General features: G+C 36.2%; 1 protein-coding gene across 1 annotated transcript; it reads left to right on the top strand.

Moving 5' to 3' along the window:
* The first annotated feature begins 1,452 nt into the window (after window positions 1-1,452).
* On the top strand, window positions 1,453-23,764 carry LOC115923505 (poly(A)-specific ribonuclease PARN-like). The gene is made up of 7 exons (XM_030984313.1): window positions 1,453-1,558; window positions 2,160-2,340; window positions 9,678-9,733; window positions 16,832-16,993; window positions 20,325-20,592; window positions 21,176-21,267; window positions 23,584-23,764. Exons 1-7 carry the CDS (start codon window positions 1,495-1,497, stop codon window positions 23,634-23,636), a joined length of 876 nt encoding a protein of 291 aa, XP_030840173.1. The 5' UTR covers window positions 1,453-1,494; the 3' UTR covers window positions 23,637-23,764.
* Window positions 23,765-25,913: the final 2,149 nt, after the last annotated feature.

The following is a 25,913-nucleotide window of genomic DNA, read 5'->3' as shown; positions in this document are numbered from 1 at the left end:
CTATGGGCTTTTAAAGTTAAATATGGTAATAATCACTTTTTATAGACAATTTATGACTTAATTGCAATTCAAGAAATGTTTACCTGGAAGTCATAACAATTTAATTTTAGAAGCTACTCAATATTTTTGTATGTTAAAAGGGTATATTGTGAGAAAGACGAGAAGATGTAAGATTATATGTCTATTATAGGTTGTATTGTTAATTGTTGTGCTAACGATGCTAGTTTTATGTAGATGTTGATTTGTAGCATTTTTTGAATACGCATGAGAGTGCTTAAACAATGACCAGGGTTATTGATGATAAATCTTGTGTTAACATTTGCTAGAATTTGATCCTGTTTAAACACGAACGAATCTTTCATATGTGAACATATGGTGCACCTGCTGTTTATGTTTTGAAATAATACACCTGTAATCTTTAAAGGGTCACTCTAACCAAAACGGGCTAAAAAATGAAAAAAAGACATGTAGAATAATTTTTGACGGAGATTCCGAACATGACAATGATTTTTCTTAGAAATCATCAATAGTTCTCACTTCTGGAATCTATTTTTAGAAATGACGACTCAGCAAGCTTAGAAAAAGTCCAGTTTTGGAGCTGTATTGCGCAATGCAGGCGCCTTTCCGGTGAAAAGGAGGGTGATTTAGGCATTAAAATGTCTTTAAAAAGGCAAACTATGATATTAATTGGAGAAAAAAAGACAATTATCTGAAAAATAATATGCATTTGATAATCCCAGTACGTTTCTGGCAATTTCATCATTCCTAATGTAAGATCCTTAGTTGTAGGACAAATCGGACATGCCCGCAATGACGTCAAATGCGTCATCAAGGCCACGTGACCGTACTACCTTTTTTCAAAGGGCATAACCCTGCAAGCGTGTGACCTGTGAAAAATGGATGGTTATTATCATTTTTAGGTGAAAAATCAGAGTCTGGAATATTAAATAGTAGAGGTTTATTCATGTTTTGAAAGGCTATGTTAGTTGGGTTAGAGTGGCCCTTTAAATGAAGATGATATTCACATTTATTTTACAGAAACTTATCCACCTAACAACTTTGATAAACCAAAAGAAAACATACCGGTTTATGCCTTTATAACCTTACTCCACCAATATTTAGATAGCCTACGACTGCTTGTTAAAGTTCTACATTGTTAATGTCATGACAATATTGCCCACACTTACAATATATAGATTTATTTTATTAATGGCTCAGTAAGATTAAATTACATGGTTCAAAACATGAATATGTTTCTTGTAAAACCTGTTATTGAAGTTTAAAAGCAGAATAATAATAATAATTACAATGTAACACTTAGCACCATACAAATGTGACTATTATAATAATTTTTATTATTATTATTGTTATTATAATAATATTATTATTATCATTATGTTTACCTTTATTATTACTATAGTTATAATTTTTTTTTTTCTTCAAAATGTTATTATAAAACATAATTTTCTTTCTTTTCTGCAGGAACTCTTTCCGATGACAGGCCTGAATGATCTAATGAGCAAATGTGATGAGGAACCTTTCAGAAGACCACATATAGGTATGCTGTCAACTCTTGCCTTCAACTGTTGCTGAAAAAGCAAATGTTAACTCAGAAAATTAATATTTTTTATCTAATTTTTAAAAAATACATATATTTCAAAATCCGTCCTTAGAGTGACAAGGAGCAAAATTACTCTGGTGGTTATGGATTTTTTTTTTTAATTTAAAAAATCTGTGCCATTTATTTTTTGGTACTGTGCTTCAAAATGTAACTGCAAAGGAAGATTATTCCCCCCCCCCCCACTAATTGTTTTTCATTATTCTCCATGAATATAACAATTATAATTTTCTTTCATCATAGGAGAAATAGGGGATAAAGAAATTAGCTACTTTAACAACCTTTTCAAAAAGGTATTGATAAAAATGTGCATAATCACTGTACATGCTGTTTCTTTTGCCAAAGAAAAAAAACAAACATTTTCTTTCACATGCTATAGTGATAGAGATAGCTTTATAGTGAACTACTGTGTATTCAAGTAAAGGTTTTTGAAGTAAAGAAAAGGCACACGTTCTCAGTATAATACAATACTCATATTATGAAAAAAGAAACATACGACCTTGCTTTTAAATACTCTCTGCATTTGCATTTCAATTCACAGTGATACCGCCCTCAGGCTTCGTAGACTACACAGCTAATCAGAAGTTCCACGAGGCTGCGTACGACGCCTACGTGACCGGTGTGTGCTTCGCCACCATGGCCAACTATATTGGCACTTTCTTGACCCCGCCCAAGCCCAGAGTGTCCCCGACGTCAAACCTCATCGAACCATTCCTCAATAAGTAAGGAATATTCTGTTTTCCTCAATTCAAAGGGCAAGTCCACCCTGATATTAAAGCTAATCTTGAGCTCTGGTATGGGAATCGTAGTTTGAGCAAAAATTGCTGTGATTTATTCTGGATTGGTTATCCTACAGTACACTGGTTGTTTGAACTAGAGAAAAACTGCATGAAAACTTACTGGATAAAAAACATATCTCCCATTTACACATAGTGACCTGTTAAGCACTTGGTGTAGGGCCTACTTACCTTGATTTCCTTATCTTTCTATGCTCATTACTCAGCCACTATACATTTTCTACCAAAATTGTTTGGCACATGTCATTTATATGTAATCTTGTACATTCAGTGTAAGTTTCGTTGAATTCTGTGAGAATATATTTTCTATATTTACCAGAACCCAAGTTTATCTTTAAGTTGGTTCTTAATACATAGAATAATGAGAGAACCATTCCTATTTAATCCTATTTAGATAAGGATGTCATGGAAGTTGTAATCTCCTATTTGCTGTGTACTGTTTTTCTTATTATTCTGCTTCTATCAACTTAATATCCAGGTCGACTTCCCCTCTACAGTAGCTTAATAGCGAAATGCGCCAGCAGAAAAAGACTATGGTAGACCCATATCATTAGGACACAGAATTAGTAGATATATTTTCTCCCTTGAAGAGGCTTTTATTACCAAAAAATACCATGCACATTTGTCAATTTACAACTCTTTATTCACCATAATCTACAAATATTAGGCCATTTCCATTCTCGATGTGTTTTTCCTGCCCCTACTTTTCGCCAGACTACTCATTCCATTTATTTTGTATTCTTCATATAAATCATAGATGAACAAACGTAAAAAATAAAAGTGACAGGTATGTAAAAACGAAAACTTAAAAACAACGACTTAGAAACAAATACATACATAAACAATAAAAGCAACAGGTATTCAAAAACAATAACTTAAAAACAACAACTTAGAAACAGATACATATGTAAACAGTAAAAGCAACAGGTATTCAAAAACAATAACTTAAAAACAACAACTTAGAAACAGATACATACGTAAACAGTAAAAGCAACAGGTATGTAAAAACAATAACTTAAAAACAACAAGTTAGAAACAGATACATACATAAACATAAAAGCGACAGGTATGTAAAAACACTTGCTTAAAAAACAACAAGTTAGAAATAGATACAGGTACATACATAAACAATAAAAGCGACAGGTATGTAAAAACAATAGCCAAACTCTCACTAAACAATCTTGAATGAATTCTGTTTACATCGAATAACAAGGATCTAGGAGTTTTGTAGTATAAAACAAATGATGCATGTTTTCATTCGTTCATTATGCTATCTATCTACCCTTGTTGAGGCAGTGTGTGTATCTATTACTCTCAGCCTATTGGCTTTGTGCGGTAGATTCACACAGCCTCAACTCGAGCGCGGATAGATCGAATAATGAACTCATGCGCATGCATCATTTGTATACCATTAATATGTCTGTAAGGCAGAGAAATAGAGAGCACGAGTTAGAGAGAAGGAGAGAGAGAGAGAAATAGAGAGTATGAGCTAGAGAGAGAGAGAGAGAAAGAGAGAGAGAGAGAGTGAAGAATGAGATATGTTGTACTTTGCAAGACCAAAAAAATGCCAAGTATTTTTTATCACTGTTGAATCAACCATGATACATGTTGTTATTGAATGTTTTGAACAGCCCATGGCTCGATAAAGTAGAAACGGTGACATCATGAAGTTTCAACCATTGAACTTATTCTAAAGCATTTATCGAACCATTTCGGTTGAATCAGAATCGGGTCAGTTCAAAGTATTCATGTCTCCATTCTCATTGTGTGTTTGTGTACATCACTTGAGCTATTAACCAATCAAATACTCTCTCTCTACATAGACCACGCCTCCAACCTTCCCACTCATGTGTACATGTGACATGTGTGCATGTTCACATAACACAATGCATGGCCGGGCCTAGTTTACCTTGCATACTGTACGTGGCTGCCTGTCCATGCCGTGTACTATAAAAAAAAATATATATATATATTTTCAGCATCACCGAGTACAATTCCTTTTGTACTTTGTTTCCCATCTGAGCCTTTTATTATTAAGTACAGATAAGCAGGGCCACCAATTTTCACATTATTGAGGTAATTCTTTCTTTACACTGGGAAAGGAAATATGTTTGAGAAAACTGGCTCTAATCTATGCTATTCATGAGACATTTGGATAATCCCTTTCTCACGTAACTCTTTTTGCTGAGTAATTCATCTAGCTACTGCTTTGGATAGGGGTCCAAGCACTTCCAAAAATTTTACAGCAAACAAACTCAATCTTTTTTTAAAAAGATTTTCTGAAACTAAGGGAGCTTAGCAAAATGCTGAGGTACGAAAAAAGGCGTCCAGAATGCAAAATTCACGATAGTTTAATATGGATGTTTGTTAATTAAAGTTCGTATTTTGCATAGCTCAACGAAAGGTTACCTGTAGCTAAAATGAAGCCTCGTCTAGATGGTATGAGCATTTATCAGCTTCATATATCTTAACAATTTGCGTTGTTCCTGCCTCTACATTTCGCTGTGCTACCTAACATCATGACTGAGTAAGAAGTACGAGAAAAGCAAGCGGAAGCTCTTATAAAGTGCTGAATTCAAATTATGCAGCAAGGCATTTTACTGAATGTTTTCCCTACTATTTAACTGGCTACAATGCCCCTCAACATGGCAAAGATCAAGGTCAAAGTTCATTCATTCCCATGTTTAGGCCCATGTACAAGTCTGACTATCCAAGTGTCCTTTCACTAAAACTGTTGACGACCCATGTCAGAAATCAACGTGGATAAAGTAAAAGATTATCGAACAACCATCATTCGATTGGGTTTTTAATGGTTTATTGATTTAAAAATCATTAAGGCCCTCTAGCATTTTAAGGAATTGTTACCTGCCAGGTACCCATTAACATCCCCTGGGTCGAGTGTGGCAAATATAGATTAATGTCTCGCCAAAAGACATTAGTGCTGCGGCGGGACTAGAACCGCAGACATTGTGGTCCACTATCCGGCGACAAATCCACTCGACCACCACACCTCTACATGTACATGTACATTCTTTTCATCATTCTTCCCCTGTAGAGACAAGGTCACCTTGACAATGTTACACAGATAAATAAAGCCTTGGTAATGATCAAAGCAATACCGAACCGTTGAACTGTCTGCGCTCTAGCGTACTGTTTATTGCATTGCGCCATCTCATGGTTAACTTGCCAACCGTGAGTAACGCAATGGCAAATTTCCATTTAGCAGACTGGGGACTTGATGTAAGAACCAATGGTTAAGCTAGGGAAGCAGCAAGTTATGGGACCATACTGCTACAGCTGACCTGAGATGGCGCTAGAGAGGGGGATTTGCAGTAGTGCTTCTCGTGCAGTATGGCTTTAACGTAGCACGTGGCTTTTTTTTTTTTTACTGAATGCAGATCTATTTGGAGGAGTTTATGATCTTGCATCTACATGTAAGAATTTCATTCATTGATCAACCTCATCTGAACTTCTAAGTTGTGAAGTATGGAATGCGATCAACTGCACTTTTTTTTCACATTGCACTCATTTCTTGTTCATTGGTTCATCCGTTTACTATACAGAGGTCGACGCCCACTTCTCTGGTCTCTGCCTTCTTTTCTCGGGCACGAAGATAATAAGACTTGCATTTGTATTTACCGCATCAGAACTCCCTATCTGTAGAGAATATGAAATACAATGAGACCCTCTTTTTACCATGGTATGTTTTTATATGATCACACTCATTCCTCATCCATTACTTGAGCAATCTACATGTACCACAGAAGTCGACACCCACTTCTAGTCTCCGCCTCCTTCTCTCGGTCATGGACCAATCAAACGATACCACGAAGGAGATCATGTTTTGTTTTTGCATATACATACGTGCTGGATCTTCCCGGTACAGTTTTATGTATCGGTTATTCTTTGGTAGTTCTTGCTACGTAAATTGGCTAAGAACCAGAAACGTACATCATATCACTCATGAAAATGGAAACTGCACTGGCTTCATGCATTAGTATTTAGTTAAAACCTGAATGCCAAATAATAATAATAATAATAATAATCTTTTAAAGTCCACTCCAAATTTTATTAAGTTAAACCAAAAATGGAAATTCTTTTTGCCCAATTGATCGTGAGCCCGGCAGCCACTGAGCAGCGCCAGACCGACGTTGCAGTCTAGGAATTGAAATGTTAAAAACAAGAATGTGCATTTTGCAGAAGAATGATTGAAATGAAACCGGGAAATGAAGGAAAAGTTTTAAGGGTAGAGAAAAGAGTCATTCAGTCATAAAGATATGAAGATTGATCACAAATTGGCAACTGGATGATTTCTTCACGAACACCTCTTCATGAACGGCACTATTTGAACAAAACCACACATTTTAGAACATTGAGCCACAATGCAGTGTACACATCTCATAATTTTTCCAAAATGTGGTCATTTGATTTGGCCATTTCTATATATTCGTACTATTTGACAGTTTCCAAACTCTTTGTGTTTTGAATATAATGATGAACATCCTTCATTTTGGGGGAATGGCCAATATGCAAGAGCTTGCAGCTTTATTGTTTCCAACTTTGGTCAAAATGTATCATTAAAAAAAATCATCTACTAAAAACCTTTCCCATTCCAACCATAACATAATTTTTTTTCAATGTGTCTGCAGAACATCTTTTTTCTCCAGTTTTCCAGTGCACTTTAAAACTAATCTTGAGCCCTGGTATGGGAATCATATGTAGAGAGAACTGTTTATCCTGCAGTAGATTGATTGTTTAAACCAGTAAAATACAAACAAACTCACAAAAAACAAAAAATCTTCAATACAAACCACAACTCACATTTGCACGTAGTGACCTTTGTTAAGTACATGGTGTCAGGCCTACTTACCTTGATTTCCTTATCTTTCCATGCTCTTTGCTCAGCCCCTATACATTTTCTACCAAAATCGTTTGGCACACATCATTTATTTGTAAACTTGAACATCCAGTGTGAGTTTTGTTGGATTCTGTGATAATTTATTTTTTATCATTATCAAAACTCAAGCTTATCTTTAAGAATCGAAATACCATATTAACTCTTTGCTACTTTTGAGGCAAGCATGTATTAAGACATTACATTAAAGATAAAGTTGAGTTCTGGTAATGCGATTGCATTGTGAAAGAAAAGGTGTGGAATGGATCAGAAAAGTTGATCATATAGCATGTAAGTAATGGTGTGTAATGCAAGGTTCTGGAGTCATCAAAATAATCATACTGTAAATTTGGCAGAGTCTTGGTAAAGTAACAATCACTTACACAGAAAGATGTATATGGGATAACACACATGGTGTCGGGGCTAGTACTACCCTGATTTCCTTTTCTTTCTATGCTCATTACTCAGCCAGTATACATTTTCTTCCAAAATTGTTTGGCACATGACATTAATTTGTAATCTTGAACATTCAGTGTAAGTTTCGTTAGATTCTGTGAGAATTCATTTTCTTTTTTTCCCAGAACTCAAGTTTATCCTTAAGTAAAGCAGCATCCTCTCGATACTCGTCCAATCTTAAGGGAGTTACTATATAAACATCCTAATATGTTTGTTACAGTACAGTTAAATCAACATACTCAACCGCCAGTGTGGGAATCCCTCGCCATTTATAGCCATTTTTGGCGGCAACAGAGATGGAGCTTGGAAATTCCCCCTGTTGATATAGCTCTTTGCGGTTAGATATATATCTTTGATAAATGAATGGAAGTAGAATACCGGTATGCGTAACTGTTTGTTTGTTCGGAACAAAGATATATTTGTGAGTACAGATTGAATGGGTATGGGTTGAACTAATATTGGCCCTGTTATGATGTAGTAAGAGTATGAGTCACATATGGCTTGTAGTATATTATGCTATCTAAACAAGGCTCTTATGAATGATCGTAAAAACCCATTTTGTCACACCTAGAGCGAAAACACAACAACTCCATTATAAAAATTTGTGCCTCTCTGTCTCCCGTATTGTGTCTATTAATTACTATCTAGGCCAACTGATGTTGTTTTAGCTTGCGTCTTCTGTTCACACTTCCTGGATCACAAGAAAAGGTTATGGGTTGTTCACACGTGGCTATAGTTCCCCTTCGAGCTTCACAAATTTCCATCGTTGATCTGTTTCTCCCGCCTTCCTTCCCTCCCCCTTCCCTCCCCCCCCCCCCTCTATTGCATATTGTTGGTTTGCAGTTTAAAGACAGTAGTTGCTGCTAGGTCAGGAATGCCTCAGATAAATAAATCTTCTAAGAGCATTTTGTGATAGTCGTATTAAATATCGCATGTGAACTGGCTTCAATCAACCATTCCACATACTAGTTTTGAGAGTTTAGCTCCTTTGTGTTCAGTGTTTCATGTACATAGACACCAAGAATGTTAAGTTAAGTTATTATGCTGGGTTTTCCCACCGGGTTATTTTTAGAGCCGTTTAGGAGATTGCTGGGAAGGTCTTGCCATTGAAGAGAAGTGGAGTGAGGCTGTGGAATAGCATTATTTGAATGTTTTTTTACATTCTTGTTTTAGAGTCCATTGTCCACATAATAATAAAACCGCTGCATGTGTGTGCGTGCGTGCGTGCGTGTGTGTGTATGTGGCAAGTGAAGCTGAAAGTGTTACTGCGCGCAGCAAATTAAGTTCCTACGCCCACCAAGCTATTTGTGTATTGCAGTATACAAAAATATGAAGCACAGTATTCTTGAAAAGCCCATGCAGTTTATCATGGCTTATGTAGGATTTTCTCTGATGAATGAATTATCTTTTAGTAAATAATGTGAAATTGTGAATCACAAGAAAACACAAAAACCTGACATGTTAATAAAGTCAAACCTGCTTTAGTAACCACCTGTCTACAAAGACCACATTTTTTGTTTCCTGTGAAAATAGTTTCTTATTGAAACATGTACTAAAGAAACCTGTCTACAAAGACCACTTTTTGTGTTTCCCTTGGGCGGTCGATGTAGACAGGTTTTACTGTAATTCTACAATGAAGATGATTTGAATTATGAATCACGTAGGAACTTGAAATACATCCATGTTTCTCAGATTTTTTCCTTCCACGTTTTCTAACATTTACAATTGTGTTTTTATGCATTAATGTCATTTCTTTCACACTTTTGCCAACCTATTTCTCTTTTTTCTGCTTTCATGTAATTCAACCTGTTGCTATTAAAATTTGAAAAGCCTCTTCTTAGTATTATCAGAATGACTATGGGCATAGATTTTACAAAGTCTTTTTTTTTTCTTCTCCTTTTCATCTGCATAGGATGTTTCTACACAGAATTGCAGATATGCCATACTTGAATTTAGACGGACCAGATTGTAAGTTTTTTAATTTTCTTTTAATTATTGAGTTTCCAATAATGTCTTGCCTTGATCATTCATGTTAAAATGTTATTTCTTGGCCCTTTCTTTCTAAAAAATTGTTTACTCAACTTTTTACTTTATTATGGCATTGGACAAACTGTTTAAGGCAAAGGAAAATGTTTGCCTACCGGTAAATTATGATAGTTCTTACAATTGAATCCTGGATATTGAAGTCATGAAAGCTGTATCCTGTGATGTTTAAGTCATGGAACCAGAATTCTATGGTAGTTAAGTCATGAAAACTGAATATTTTAGCCAAATAAGACATTTTCTTGAATGATTACCAATTTAGCCCTAGAAATAATGTATATGATACATACCTTCATGAAATAATATGCGTTTATATTCATGATATCACAGGTTGAAAGCCAGAAATGCATAAATTTGTAGAATGATGCAAGTCTTCTTGCTTTCAGCAGATAATATCATCAATTTAGCTTGATATTTGATTGCTATGGGATAAATATACAATAGTTTAGATAAAAGGTAATCACACACAGGCCAGAGCCATTTATACATCATAGTTTTGCCAACTCACTGTCAGTGAGGTAACAATTATATAGTTGTATGCTGCTATGTTTGGCATGCATGCCCCTAGACCTCTGGGAAGTATTATTTTATTAATGGCTCTGAATAGAGCAACTGTAAATGTATCTAGCTTTTTCCTCTTTTAAATGCTTTATTTTGTATGTATGTATTTATAAAAACAAGTCAACCCATAGCAAAACATTATTTTCCATGTAAAAGATATTGCTCCCTCGCTTGAACTAATTTGGCCTAACTCTGGGAGGTAGATAGCTCACCAAAGAGTGATTACCCCCTCAGTTGTTTGGTCTTGTCTCCCTCAGGGTGTAGACATGAATCCTTTGTAATTCTTTCCAGTTTGCTTTAACACTTTGATGATGTGACATGCAAGAAACAGTAATGACTTCAGGCCTGTCTTCATCAGCTCGAGTTTGCCAAATAACCTGCTGTTTTCAGAATTGGGATATTATCCCGAAGTTCAAAATTGCCTCTTCACTAGACCGATAGGCTCATCATAAACTACCTTGGATGGGCGCAAATCAGCACCTTATTTCCTGAATAGCGGAATATTTTGGAAACAAGACCAAGCTTTCTCGGGATATTTTCTTGACAAAATATCCCACTAATTGCAACTGCAGGCTGATGAAGCCGCAAATTAACAATCGGGATGGTTAAAATAGGGGGTTATTTGGCAAACTCGGGCTGATGAAGACAGGCCTTATGTGTACGGTGTTTCTGCCGGAGGGAGTCCAAGGTCAGTAGTACAAAGGAGGATGTTGTGCCGATGCTCTCAAATAAAAGCATGTTACCGTATGCTTAAAAATAGCCTTTCTGAGTGAACTCTACGACATGACATGCTTCTCAAAGAAGACATTGTAGATTGCAGTTATCGGTTCTTTACTACATGTATTGTAGTTGCTTTTACTTTTAAAGAAACATACAATTTTTCTTTGAAAGTATTTTGTCCCATATTTTACTAATCTCATTACAATATTTTATGTACCGGTACCGGTATGTAGATTATCTGATGATTATTAAGTTCATAGCGTTACTAGAGCTTTGATCAGACTAAGTATAACAATCTGTTTCCCCCCTTTGTTTTCCCCCTTTATTTCCCCCTTTGTTTTCCCCCTTTATTTCCCCCTTCTATTTGTGGTAAAAAATTGGGACAGCAAAGTGATCAAAAGTTGTGACTTTTTTAATATAGTATACCAGAGAATTAACCTAAAAAAGATCAGAGCAAAATGGTTTTAGTGGTTGGTCTCTTTTACTGTGGTGTGCCCCCCCCCCCCCCCCCCCCCTTTAATTTTTTAGTTTTTAAATCCCATTCCGTTAATGTGCATGTAAATGCATGCAGGCAGGCTATCTGTGAAAGCCATGCTTGCTTGCCTCACCCAGTTTGTAGTGTTCTTCTTTGTTGTACATGCATTTCAATCTGATCTGATAAATGCCATTTCCATAACAATACCAGAAAAGTACAGTGCACCTACCTAGGGGTAATCTGATCTGCTGAGATCCAGAAGGGCATTAAAGCCCCACTGCACTACTTGTAGCTACTTGCGCCCTCTATATAGCCAACAATGCCTAAGCGGTACCTGTTGATCCCCGATGGTCCCCTTTTTCTTATGTTTATTGAGAGCTGATTTGATGAGATAGCCACCTAACCACCATGCAGGGAGGTCAAATCCCTCCTGGCCAAACTAGTGCAGATACATGTAGGCTTTAAAACTGTTACAGTTGTGTTCATGGGAGTTTAATGTCCTTATGGCTTTCAAACGTATATTGAAACGTGTTCGCTCTATAAAACTCAAATGTTAAATCGCTATTCAGAAGGGTGTTAAAACATGTACGGTTGTGTTCATATGAGTATAACGTCCTTATGGCTTTCAGCAAGCAACATTGAAATGCTTGCTCTAAAACTCAAATGTTAAATCGCTATTCAGAAGGGTGTTAAAACATGTACGGTTGTGTTCATATGAGTATAACGTCCTCATGGCTTTCAGCAGGCAACATTGAAATGCTTGCTCTAAAACTCAAGTGTTAAATCTCTATTAAGAAGGGCAGATGATTGACAACAAAATTAGAATGTTAGATTCACAATCGATCCAATGGTGTTAAGGTTGAATCCAGCCTGTTGAGAGTGTTAAACTATGTGAAAATGTTGGCCCTCCTCTACTCTTTCAATGTGATGTAACATTGACAATTGTAAAGTTGAGATTTTGAGCTGCTTTTGTGGTTAGGGAAAGACTCTGAGAGACAATTCCAAAGTGTGATTTTTCAAATATTTGAAAATAGAATACCATATCTATTACAATAGGTATGTATGTCGGGTGGTTGGCAAAGAGGGAGGGGGGTGGAATCTGGTATTACAATTAAAGTACCTGCTTTTTCTCATTTTTTAAAATTTTCGTTCAATTTAAAGTGCCATTGGAATCAAGATGTGTACTACTCCAGGAAATGTTCAATAATTGACTAATTGATTAATCATTGTTGTGGTTGTTGTTTTACCAGGCTGCTAAGAAAGCAAGTGTTAGCGTTTTGATAAGCAACTAGTAAACATATTGACCTTAATCCATTCAGAGGGACTTCTAAGTAAGCATTGATACAGTGAAACCTGTCTACAAAGACCACCAAAGGGAGACAAGAAAAGTGGTCTTTATGGGCAGGTGGTCTTTATGTACAGGTTCCTTTAGTACATGTTTCAATGAGAAACCATTTTCAAGGGAACAAAAGGGGTGGTCTTTGTAGACAGGTGGTCGTTAAAGTAGGTTAGACTGTACCTTATTAGGGCACTGACTGAGTGCATTAATTGTGTTCTGAATCTGAGACTTCAGGGTTACAAGACCACTCACTACTCTACCCTACCCCTGGGCAGTTATCACCCTTCTTAGAAACTCTAATTAAATGTGGCTTGCATGTTGACAAAAATGAGCATGCATTGCTCATTACTTCAATTCCATTGACCAAAATCCCCCCATCAGTTATAACCCCACTCGCAATATTAATACAGTCTTGCAACCATTTTATTAATTGGATTATTGACATGTCTTTTGAAAGATTTGTCATCAGAACTGAACTCGTTGATCGTAATTTTCTTTTTAATGTTTAATATGGATTGTGGTTTTGCCATAATCTGTTATGGCTGCCCTCTTTTCCTCTCCTCTGAATGCAGTTGAATACATTGCTCTATATGTCTATGGATGCATACCGTTTATTCTGGTCACTTTTTCATGGTCATACTCCAATTAACTCGGTCTGTTCTTTTCACCCGGCATTACCCAGCACCCTGGAATCCTTAAGTGCCTGAATGGCACTGGCATGTAATGTGTAATTTGTGTGTTATGATCGCTTATTTCTCTCTCTCTCTCTCTCCGTTTCAAATCATAATATTACCTACATGTATATGATTTATTGCCACTTGGGTAGATTTTAAGCACTTATGTGTTGTGTTAAAAGTGATCAACCCCAACCCTTGCGGTTTTATCCCCCCCCCCCCCCCCCCCCCAAAAAAAAAAAAAAAAAAAAAATTGTGACAGGGCATTTTATTTTTATTTTCACAGTTTGTAGCAAACCAGGGCTAACTTTGTTCATATTTGCCAGCTGCAAACATCATATCTGACAGAATGGACTAATTTGAACCTCGTTTTATTGCAAAAAACGGTGATACCGGTTTACCCTTGCGGTTTTGTCAATAAATCATATCTTTTCACAGTTTGCAGCAAACCGAGGCAATTTCCACAATATGAGTGAACCATAAAATATGTGGAAATTTCTTACACAATAGAGTTTAGGTGACTGAACATTAAAAGTTAGAGTTTATAATACCTTCCTGGCTCTCAGCAGACGTTATGTTGAGATTGGACTGTTTTGCGACTAATCGCTTGATCGCTCCAATTCATATTTAGGTAATTTGAACTTGTTATTTCCATGGAAACAGCAAATAAACATGTTCAGCATTGTCGTCAATAAAATAGAGTGTAGAAACTGGTTATCTACAGAAGATTTCAGTCTTTTAAATTGAGTTCTTTATCCATTTAAAGGGGAAAGAATACCTACCTATAAATCTTCTTTCCTTACCAAACTATTTGTCTGGAAAATTATGCTTGTAGGGGAGGGGGTCCCAAACAAAAGCAGAAAAAGACCCCCTTTGGAGTTTAATTCAATCAGCTATCAATGTGTCATGCACACATACGTACATACTGTCTGTTTGGAGCCAGAAGGGTGCTACGTATATGAGTTAATATTCTTATGGCTCCAAACAGACTATACCGGTACATATGAATTTACAATGACATCACTTTTGCCATTGTAAAAAGAACATTTACACTCATTCTAGGTACATTAATTTTATGTTGCTTTGTAACTGGGCAACAACAAAAAATGAAAGAATTAAAGATAAACTTTAGTACTGGTAATGCGATTGCATTGTGAAAGAAAAGGTGTGGAAAGGATCAGAAACAGTTGATCATGTAGCATGTAAGTATTGGTGTGCACTGCAAGGTTCTGGAGTCATCAAAATCATAATAAATTTGACCGAGTCTTGGTAAAGTAACAAGCACTCACATAGAAAGCTATATATGGGACAACACACATGGTGTCGGGGCTAGTACTACCTTGATTTCTTTGTCTTTCTATGCTCATTACTCAGCCAGTATACATTTTCTTCCAAAATTGTTTGGCACATGTCATTTATTTGTAATCTTGAACATTCAGTGTAAGTTTCGTTTGATTCTGTGAGAATTTTTTTTTTTTTTTTTACCAGTACTGGAGTTTATCTTTAAGTGCTAAGGTTCATTTTAATGTATTAGTAACTTGACGAAGATCTTTCCCAAATACCTTGAAAGGCTTGAATACATTATCAATACAATGCACTTTTTCCTTCAAATAAATTAATTTCTTTCTTTATCCAGTATTTTTTTTAAGTATTTGACATCACTCTAAAGTATGAAGAATGAAACTTTGAGCCTGTTCTTTGAGGATGGTCAGATTAAACCATATCCTGCAGTTCGCATTACTTTTAACCTTTATAATCAGTGAAGATTAATAAATCCCAGAATTTGCCATTTTTGCATCCTTCAATCAACCAAATTATCAACAGACTACATTGTACTTCTATGTTGAGAAAAACAAACAATTTTGTGTATACAATTTGTTCTGTTTCTTTAAAATAACTTTACAACAGCAATACTAAACCATTATGAAAAAGATTTGACATTTGTTTATGAAGAAGAAGAAAAGGAAATTTGTGATGTATTTTTATATACTTTACACCAACAAGCATTAAAAAGAGGAACCTGCATTTGAAGAACTAAATGTCTTGCGCATTCACAGAATAAATATGCACCACAACTTCATGTAATTCTTTAAATTGCTGTATAAAGTTGAGACAAACAATGTGCTTTTATTTCCCAGATTTGAGTGCTGAATAAGGGATATATGTTCTTTATAATAATTCTATGAATGAATTTATAAAAGTATGCCAAGAGCCAATCACTCGTTAAAAATCTCTTTTCTATAGATCCAAAGAACTAGGGCTAGCAACCAAATATTATCATGTAACTATACATGACCTCATGAAAACAGCCCATACAGTACGTGCTAAAGTACATTCTAAAGTGAATTTTCTTTTTTTTTCTTCTTAAACATGAGAACGAGCCATACAGTTGTTGAACAAAAGACAAGCTCATCACATTTGATTTTCATGATTTAATCTTTTCATTCCAAACTCCCAATGACAATAACTGAATGTAGATTAATCCTCTGTATCAACTGCTGGGTTCACATGAATGGCATCACCTCCCCCCCCCCCCCCCCCCCCCCCCCCCCCCCCCCCATTTCCAAAATCAAGATTGTATTTAAATTTGAGGAAGTCATCTGATAGGTTCTGGTTTCATTTTTGTTGTTAGGGGGGGGGGGGAGGGGGTTACTTGGCCAAAAGAATATTAATACGTTTTAAGTAATAAAATTGTGTTTGGATGATAGAAGAATTAAAATTACTATACCATATCATCTCTCCTTGTATGCCAGTGCAACCTTCCAGAGGTCTTAATAGGGAACATATGATTCTCTGTTAATCTTTTAGTAATGGAAATGTGTGTATTAAATTACTTTGTGGTTTATACTAGCACTACATGGCTGCAACCTCTTGAATTATTTATTGTGAAAGAGGCGTGATGGCTCAGTGGTAGGGCAGTGGGCTCGTAACCAGGAGATCCTGGGTTCAAAACCAAGTCAGTGTGCTTGTGCCCTTTGATAAGGCATTATTCCTTATTACCAAGTCCCTTGGAGAGGTCTTAAAGCTGTTGGTTCCCTGGCTGTTTACTTACAATCATATACATGCTTTCTTTAATAGCAGTAAGGCATTAATCCTCATTACCAAGTCCCTCGGAGGGTACTTAAAACCGTCGGTCCCCTGGTTGTTTACTTACAATCATATACATGCTTTCTGATCAGTCAGCTAAACCAATCATTATTATCATCAAAAAATATAATCAATGAAATCATTTTTTGTTGTTTCATCACTCTCAGTGCAACCTTCCAGAGATCACATCTTCCATGTGCGCTTTCCGTCGGAATGGAAATCAACTGACCTCTATGACCTCTTCACTCCCTTTGGCAACATCATGATTAGCTGGATTGACGACAAGTCCGCTATGGTTGGCTTGATGAAGAAAGATAGAGCCTCACAGGGTAAGAAATATATATATTATCATTATTTATTATTTATGATTCATTATTTATTATTTATTATTCATTCAGTATTTTTATTTATTTATTGTTTATTATTTGTTAACTATTAGTATTTATTATTCATTTATTATTTATTACTTATTATTCATTTAGTATTTTTTATTTATTGTTTATTATTTGTTAACCATTATTTACTCAATATTTTTTATTCATTCATCATTTATCATTTATTACTTATTATTCATTATATATTTATTTTTTTTTACTTATAGAACATTTTTTTCCACCTCAGAAATGTAAAAAAAAAGCATTTCATTTCAGTTTGCGATCTAGGCTTACTGTAGTAAAGGTTTATGAATATGGGTCTTGGGCACATATTCATAAAACTTTACTCAGCCTAGTTATTATCTCAAGCTATGTCCTTTTGTCTATGTAATTAGCTAAGGTTTTATGAATATAGCCCCAGGGGAGTGTTTCACACAGACTAAGATCGACTTTAAGTTTGACTTAACTATGGCAGGCCGTTCATGCCACTGTTTTCTCTCACCATTTACTGGCATTTGTCTCTCAAGGGACGTACAAATCATGGTCACAAATCTACATAATTTACATTTTTTGATAGTTCATTATTGAAGGAAGAAATATTATCTAAAGATCATAATGGTGAGTGCAACCAGTGGCATGAACGGCCTGCCGTAGTTTAGACCAACATAGTCGATCTTAGTCTTTGTGAAAGACTCCCCAGATGTATACCAAAAAAATGTGTTATAGATGAAATGTACACTGTGCTAGGAAAGACACATCCTGTATTTTAAATGCCATTTGAAATCCTACCTCCGTGGAAACCTTGCCCTTGGCATAGAGAAACCAGAGGATTTATATACATATTCTATGTTCATCGCTTCCGGAGTGAGAGGTTCTGTGAAATTCAATTCCCAGATCGACTCTCTTGACCGTCTGGTCACTGTATACAGCTTCCTCTCGAGTTAATTTCACAGTAGAACATGATGGGAATAGATTATGTAGATCATTGACATTTAGAGCACTATCTCACCTTTTACCTCACCCTATACACGTATACTTAACTATGTACATTGCTTCCAGAGCAAAAGGCTCTATGAAAATCAATTCCCAGATCGCCTATCTTGACCGCCTGGTCACTGTATACAGCTTCCTCTCTTGTTCATTTCGCAGTAGAACATGATGCAAATAGATTATGTAGATCATTGACATTTAAAGCACTCTCTAACCTTTCTTCCTCTTTATGTTAGAGCTTCCATGTCACTGTACTATACTTTGAATATGGTTTTCAATTATAAAGTGATATTGCAATTTGAAATGCACTCTTAATAAGCGTAAAGTGACGTATGAGTACCGGTAGACTTCTCGACGCACCCATATGCACCTACATAATTTTTTTTTGTGATTGGTACACCTTAATCCCTCCCCTTAGCTAAAGGCAGCTATTACCTCCCAAGAACGTTGTCATCATCATCATCAGCAGCATCATGTTTTAACGTCAGTATTTTCCCACTTATGAGGGATTACTGACTTCTGCACCATGATGACAAACCTTACTGCTTTCTTTCTCCACCATACCTTTCCATGAAATCTTCGGTCTTCCTTTCCATCTTATGCCATCCACTTCCGGCAGATTCCATGCTCTTTTCACAGTTCCATCAATCATCTTCCCTTCTCAATCCACTTTGTTTTACCAGTCCCACTAATGTTTCTTCCCAGGACAATCTTTCCTTGAGCACACTTGTGTTCTTTCTATCAGACAGTTTCACACTACATGTTATCTGTATCATGGCTCTGTCTGCTGTCTCAAGGAACCTTCTTCTACCGTCTTTACATTCCAAGTTTCTGAACCATAAACCATTGCTGTTCTAACAAAGTTGAAAGGTTAAACTGCGAATTACATAACTTCTTCTGCTGAAACAGAAACCGCTAGCCTTTTTCTTTTTTCGTCTCCCCATGCTATATATTTAAAGCCCTTATCAGGAATTTGTTAACCCTTAAAAACTTGTCTCAATATTTACCTGTGGCAGCAAAGGACAAGTTTATGAAAGTATGAGCAAAATTTCAGATCAAAAGACTGTCAGTGGTTTTCTCTCTTAGAATGAAAAATTGAAGCCCTCATTTTGCACACAACAAATGGGGTGAATGAAACACTGCCAGTTGCAAACTTCAAATTTTAGAAGTAAATTGACTAATAATGACTAGTTTATTTCCATAATTTTATTGAAAGTTTTGAATTATGATTTTTTTTTTTACGTGTTAGCCCTTTTTACAAGTTTTTGAGATTTTCACCATGCAAATCCCTAGACCGCCCTTTACATAAATTAACACTGAAACAAGCATTTTTATTTAAAATAGTAACACTTGAAATTATACTTGGCCATGGTTTAGAAAAAATTAGGGGAACAGAAGGAGGGAAACTAGGATAAGATTAGAAATCATATCATGGAATTCCTACAACTTACAGCACATTTCAACACCACTAACAGCCTAACAGGTACCTGGGACACGAAGGCACCAAACGCTATGACTGCACCTATTATATTTCAAAATGTTAACATAGAGCTTAGATCATCATCATAATATATTGTTCTCCTATTAGTGCATTTCAGGAGTGCTTTACAATTTATAATTCATAATCACTAATAAAAACCACTTACGGTACCGGTATAGTATATCAAAGAGATTAGTTTTTAGTCCTTTCTTTAACACCTCAATGTCTGTCATCGAGCTTAGCGATACTGGGAGAGCGTTCCAAAGTTTTGGGCCTCCTCATGTCAGTGCTCTGTCACCATAGGTCTATGGCTTATGACTTTTCTTGGAAGTATGCATGCAGAATCTAGATAGTTCAATTAGGAGCCCCTTCAAAAAAAAGCTTAGTTTATTATCCCTGCTGTCAGTAAAATCTTTATTCAAGGCATCGTTTAACAATGTTAAATCTGAGATGCAGAGCCCCACGTGTTATTTTAAAAAATTGGGCTTCAAATTGATCATAAAGTGCCTCAAAGAAGTAAAAAATCTTTGAGGGACCGGTTTTACTACACTCATTTTCCCTAAGAAACTCTAGTGCTATAAAAACCGCTAGGAAAACTAAAAAATGAAATTTTGATTTCCATTCATCAATATCTTGATAAGCAGGCAGGCGATGGGTTTGTAAAAGTTATGGTATTCCTGACTGACCTAAAGGCTTATAACTATGATTGCAGCATGAGCTAAATCAAAGATTTTGTTTCAGAATCTGAGGCAATGTTCCTGAGTCACTTTAAGTATTGTTTTCACTAATTTTACTTGATACCTTTTCTCTTCACAGTTCGACGGACCCTAGAGAAGAACCCTCTCTACCAGGTCACATCCTACGCGGACTACAAGAAATCTCAGTTCATGGCTGGAGACTTTGTCCCCTTCCCAGCTTTCCAAGAAGCCCCCTCCTCCGCCGAGGCGAAGACACCCGGGAGCCCTCGTGGAAAGAAGCGTGCCATGGTTGACGAGTCCCCGGATAAATTGGCCGATTTCGACGACCCAGAGGTCGCTAGCTTTATGTCAAGTACGGCCAAGAAGCTCAAACAGATGGATCCAAAGTGAGTTTGATAAGATTTCATCGGGTGCCAGATATTTCTTTATCATTTTTTGTTTTAGTCTGTATGAAGAATTTTCATGCAGGGTGTCAACAGGTAAAAACTATAGTTCAAATATATCCTGGGCCCCGTCTTACAAAGAGTTGATATTACGGTAATCGCAACTTATTTGCGATTAATTCAATTGCAACTATGTACATAAAAGATAGGAGACTGCAAAGTTGCGATTGATTGGAGGACTTGCAACTCTTTGTAAGACGGGGCCCAGGTCATTGGCTTTAAACTGAGTTTTTATTCATTCTTTTGTCAGTAATATATTTCTACACCAGAGCAAATTTCAAAGATTGTCCAAGGTACAGCCAACCTAGCATCAACCAATGAATACTGTGAAATGAAAGCAATGCCCTGTTCTCTTGGTATAAAGCAATTCAAAAGTAATCTCACTCAAACATGCTCATCCTATTGATATTAAAGAACCCTTCATCAATACCTATACATTTGGTCTTTAAATAAGATAGATGTTGACTGGAATAGTAATATTTCATTGACTAATTTTCATTTTGAAAATGATCTATTCTCTTTTTAGTGCTACCCCCTTTGTCTCGAGAAAGAGCGTTACGCCACCTATACCATCTTCAGAAGGCAAGAAACTAGATAGAGCAAGCAGCGAGGATAATGGTAATTTCTATCCCTACAGGACCCTGTTTCATAAAACTTGATATCAATAACAAGTTACAAGCTACTGTTATAAGCTACTGAAATCAATGCATCTGATTGGCTGAGAGCAAATTTGTCATAGAAATTTAGCAGTTGTTATAGATAACAAGTTTTATGAAACAGACCCCTGATCAATGATCATACCTTAGTCACACCCACAAGACCGACACCAGACCGACACCAGACAGACACCAGACAGAACAAAAATATATCATTACTTTTTTGGCCAAGGATCGGTCGATTTGGAGTCAGTCTGAAGTTGGTATGGTGGTGTGACTGAGAAATGTATATATTTAATTTCTAAGTCATTGGCTCGCAAATGAGTACTCTGCAATCTATAGTCGGTTAAACTAAACCCTTGAAAGCTTTTCAAAGGTACATCCGACATGCAGCAACTAATGAATGGTCTACTGGATAAATTTTCACATTAGGAATCCAGTATTATTATCTTTTTGTAGTAGCATTTATTTGGCATTCCAAAGATACCATACAATGTAGACATGAGAAAAAATAAAGTATTGAATTGATTGGATTATAACAATTTTTGAAATTACATGCAACCTCAAGGCTGATATTGTCTGTTTTACAAAGTAATCAGATATTTACATCATAATACGAACATCAAATTTAGTATGAAAGCTACACAACCATTTAGATATTATGAAGATCCAAACCCAATGTAGACTGAATTATTATAAAGCAAATGGATAGCAGACACTAATTTTATTAGATTGTCTACAAAAGTTTCTATTTGTCTCAAATCTTCAATCTGATATCTTAATATCTACCCCCCCCCCCCCCCCTCCTCCTGCTTCTCATCTTACATATCCCTGCCTTTCATGTAAAGGATTTAAAAAACTGTACCAGTACAATATCACTTCATGTGGTAGACTGGTAGACTGTATTCCAATTGGATCTCATCACTAATGGCGATCATTGGTATAATGGTTGTTATGGGAGCCAGCATTACGTTCTGGGCCCTGTTTCATAAAACTTGATATCAATAACAAGTTACAAGCTACCGTTATAAGCTACTGAAACCAAGGCATCTGATTGGCTGAGAGCAAATTTATCATAGAAATTAAGCATTTGTTATAGATAAAAAGTTTCATGAAACGGGGCCCCAGCACCTGCAGCTATGCTTTCACTGCCTGGGGTTGTCGAGTGATGAGTGTCGGTGGAGCGTGCCAGTACTACCTCCCAATTTCTAGGAAACACAATGAATATGAACAACCGGGAATCCATCATGATAACCCTTCACATAATAGTTCATGTTAAAGGGGTCAGTGACACAAAGACATAACTCCATTTTGGCCATTTTGAGAAAAAGTGGTTTATGTGTCACTGAGCACTTGGGCCTTAAGGAGTAAAGTATATGTTTGGCTAGCCATTGACTTAAATGAGGTTTTGGGTTGAGTTAGTCTTATGTGTTTCCTGGAAACACATTTTTTCTGAACATTTTGATATAAAAAACTAATTTTGGCAAATTATGGAGTTACGTATTTGTGTCACTGAACCCTTGATGTATAATGGATAGGCTTCTTCGCCGTGGTCTGCTATCTCGGCCATGTGTGTGTGTGTGTGTGTGTGTGTGCTGAATACTATACGGACAAGATAATGAAGTGAAAAATAATGTGCATAATTTTACATCCTTCTCATGCTATGGGCCGCACAGTGCACCCAAGAATTTGAGTGGCGAAATTGAAATTGTTCTTGATATTCTGGTTGGCCAAAATATTTCCCATGATATTTACCCAGCAGATCAATGACATCTGATATTCAGTGAAAGTTTTAGCAAATATGTTTTTATAAAATCCCTGTATGAAACAAATCTATTCCGTCATCAATAACTAAGAAGAGAAAAGGTTATGAAATTGTCTATACAGTGCAAGTTGGAAAGCTCGCAAGATACTTCCCAGTGTTGCCCATTTGTGTATACCAGGGCTGCGTCTCACGGAACCGTCATAAGTACAAGTTGAGCGACATCCCATTGAAATGTGTGTATTAAGTTTAACACGCATTTCAATGGGATGTCGCTCAACTTGTACTTATGACGGTTTCGTGAGACGCAGCCCTGATGTCAACTTCAAAAATTGATTACTTTCTTATTTGAATCAGATTTTGCTCAAACTTTCACTGACCTCTTTCTCTTATTTTTCTGCTTCTATTGAAACCAACTTGATATCAGGGTGGACTTCCCCTTTAAATACCCTCTCTTTCATAACTGTTCATAACATGTAATAATATTTGTGTTTTATTGATGAATTGTCACTACAGAGGCTGCAGCCAAGGAACCTACAAAGTTGTTTGAAGAATCCGCCAGTTGGTAGGGGCATTCTCCACTCAAGTCAGATCTTGGAGTCAGCGAAGTTTCACTGAACGTTCTAATCTCTTCCTGCATGAAGACTTCATGATGGGAAGACGAGTATCAAGCCGAGGTATGTTCACACTGCAGCCATGTTTGGCCGACCGTTTCTTGACCCCATCTGCATGAGACTTAATAGCAGGAAGATGAATATGGAATTTAGACCTGTTCACAACATGGTTATCTATGTTTCACTGAGCGTTTTCTTCCTGCTCTATATAAGAAACTACTTCGGGAAAATTCATACCAAGTCAAGATGTGTTTATCCTGCTGTCAATCGAGCCTCACTGAATACTTTCATTCCATTCTGCCTTTGACTCTATATCAGAAAGATAAATATGAAGACAAGATGCATTCAGCCTGCAGTTAAGTACGTTTTATTGCATGTTTTTTTCGTCATGAATGCTGCCTGAGGATATACACGGGGAAGATGAAATTGTAGACGTACTCGCCCTGCAGTCAAGGACGTCTCAATGAACCCTTTTCATCCCATTCAGGATTATATTTCATACCAGGAAAATTAATATCATATCAAAAGAAAATACTGTCTATTTTCCAGAAGACATATATCATCGTGAAGAGGTATGTCCCCATGGCTGAGGTGATGATACATAAGTGATGGTATATAAAGGACATTGAGGCACCTACTGTATAAGCATATATTTATGTGTAAAGATATTTTCACCTTCAAAGGGTATAAAGGAAACCTCAACCCAAGAAATAATTTTACTTATTCTGAGAGATTTATTATATTCTTGCCCATTAATCTACAAGATTCCATAGTCTTCCATGTATGAAAGAGGCATAATACAAGAATAATGTTCACTTTCTCAGCACGACATGGGCAATAGATTTGTCAACTCCTATATATTAGTATTTTTAAATGAATTTGTTACAATTGTTCCCCTGTTATATATTGTTCACCAAATATAATTTCTATCTTCTCATCTACAATATTTCCTCATTGAAAAGTAAAGGTTTTGTTATTGATTTAAAAAGTCTTTCCAACTAAAGCATGGTGCATGATACATGTACAACTTCAACTGGTACGTCACATTTTCAAGAAAATCATATCATGCTAAAAGGTATCACATCATGCCAAGAATCTCTTCAATTGTATATCTCTTGTACATTTTTGTGAGGAATATCGTACATCAAAAGGCAGTAATACATCTCATTTTTCAGAATACCTGCATTTATTCTTTGGAGTGAGGTTTCCTTTAAGGACAAATTCATCATTTTTTTTAATTTGCTTTTAAAAAGCGCAACCATTACCAATTATATGCTTTTTCATCAATTATTCTATTTCCGTGGATCATGAACTCATTCCCGAGAATTGCAATCATCATAATATGAGGATTAGTTCGGGAGCATTAAATGGAAATAATCCATTGAAGTGCCCCATTACAATTGGTGTGCTCTCAAACTGCACTGCATGCCCCATTGATGACTTGTGCTGTACTGTATAGATGATGTGTGCTACATACCAGCCAGGTTCACTTTAGGGATTTAGACATGCAACATTACTTGCTGGAAAAAATTTTAGCATGTTAAATTTGCGATCAATAAGTGATTCGCAAAATTCGCAAAAATAAAACCCCTGTGAAAATAACTACTTATATACAGTATGTGGTGTGTTCCCATAGACAGTGTATATCGCGGTGTGAAAGACCAGTGTTTTGTGTTAAGTAAAACCCCTGTATTAGCTAGAAGTTATTTTTAACTCATTCATGAAAAGAAGTCAATGAGCTAAGAAGTGTACAGGACAGGAAAGGGTAAATATAGAGGTCTTGTGATAAAGAGTCTTTGTGAGAGATTAAAAATAAGACTTAAAAATGATTGGCTCCTGATTTACTCGGACCCTCTTAATAAAGTTTTTCATAAGGCTCCCTCCAAAAAGTATTAAGGAAAGGGCTCAAGGAATCATGTCTATATTGTAGTGACTCCATTCATGGAGTTGCTATTATTTAGGACATCATGAGTTTGTGTTTGTCAGCTGATTGCTCCTTGTGATTGTTTGAGCTTCATGGGATATATCAGTTAATTCCTTAACCCAACAAGGGCCTCGAGTATCATGTGCCTTTTAAAGGTAAAGACCAGTATTGGAAACGCCCCAATTTCAAAAAATGAAATGGAAGCTCTCGTTACCAATCATGTGAAAGAATATGTTTTGACTAATACATGATGATACAAAATTTGCTGGGAAACCGCCTACTAATTCATATATTTGGTAAATTTGTTT

The sequence above is a fragment of the Strongylocentrotus purpuratus genome, unplaced genomic scaffold (assembly GCF_000002235.5).
Source record: "Strongylocentrotus purpuratus isolate Spur 01 unplaced genomic scaffold, Spur_5.0 spur5_scaffold_14, whole genome shotgun sequence".
Classification (NCBI taxonomy): domain Eukaryota; kingdom Metazoa; phylum Echinodermata; class Echinoidea; order Camarodonta; family Strongylocentrotidae; genus Strongylocentrotus; species Strongylocentrotus purpuratus.
The sequence above is the reverse complement of the archived record's forward strand: the minus strand, read 5'-3'. Positions and strand labels throughout refer to the sequence as shown.

Coding starts and splice junctions, on each gene's coding strand:
- LOC115923505 (XM_030984313.1), top strand. CDS start 1,495: ATGACAGGCCTGAATGATCTAATGAGCAAATGTGATGAGGAACCTTTC. Junction 2,341..9,677: donor ATCGAACCATTCCTCAATAA/GTAAGGAATATT, acceptor TCATCTGCATAG/GATGTTTCTACACAGAATTG. Junction 9,734..16,831: donor GAATTTAGACGGACCAGATT/GTAAGTTTTTTA, acceptor CATCACTCTCAG/TGCAACCTTCCAGAGATCAC.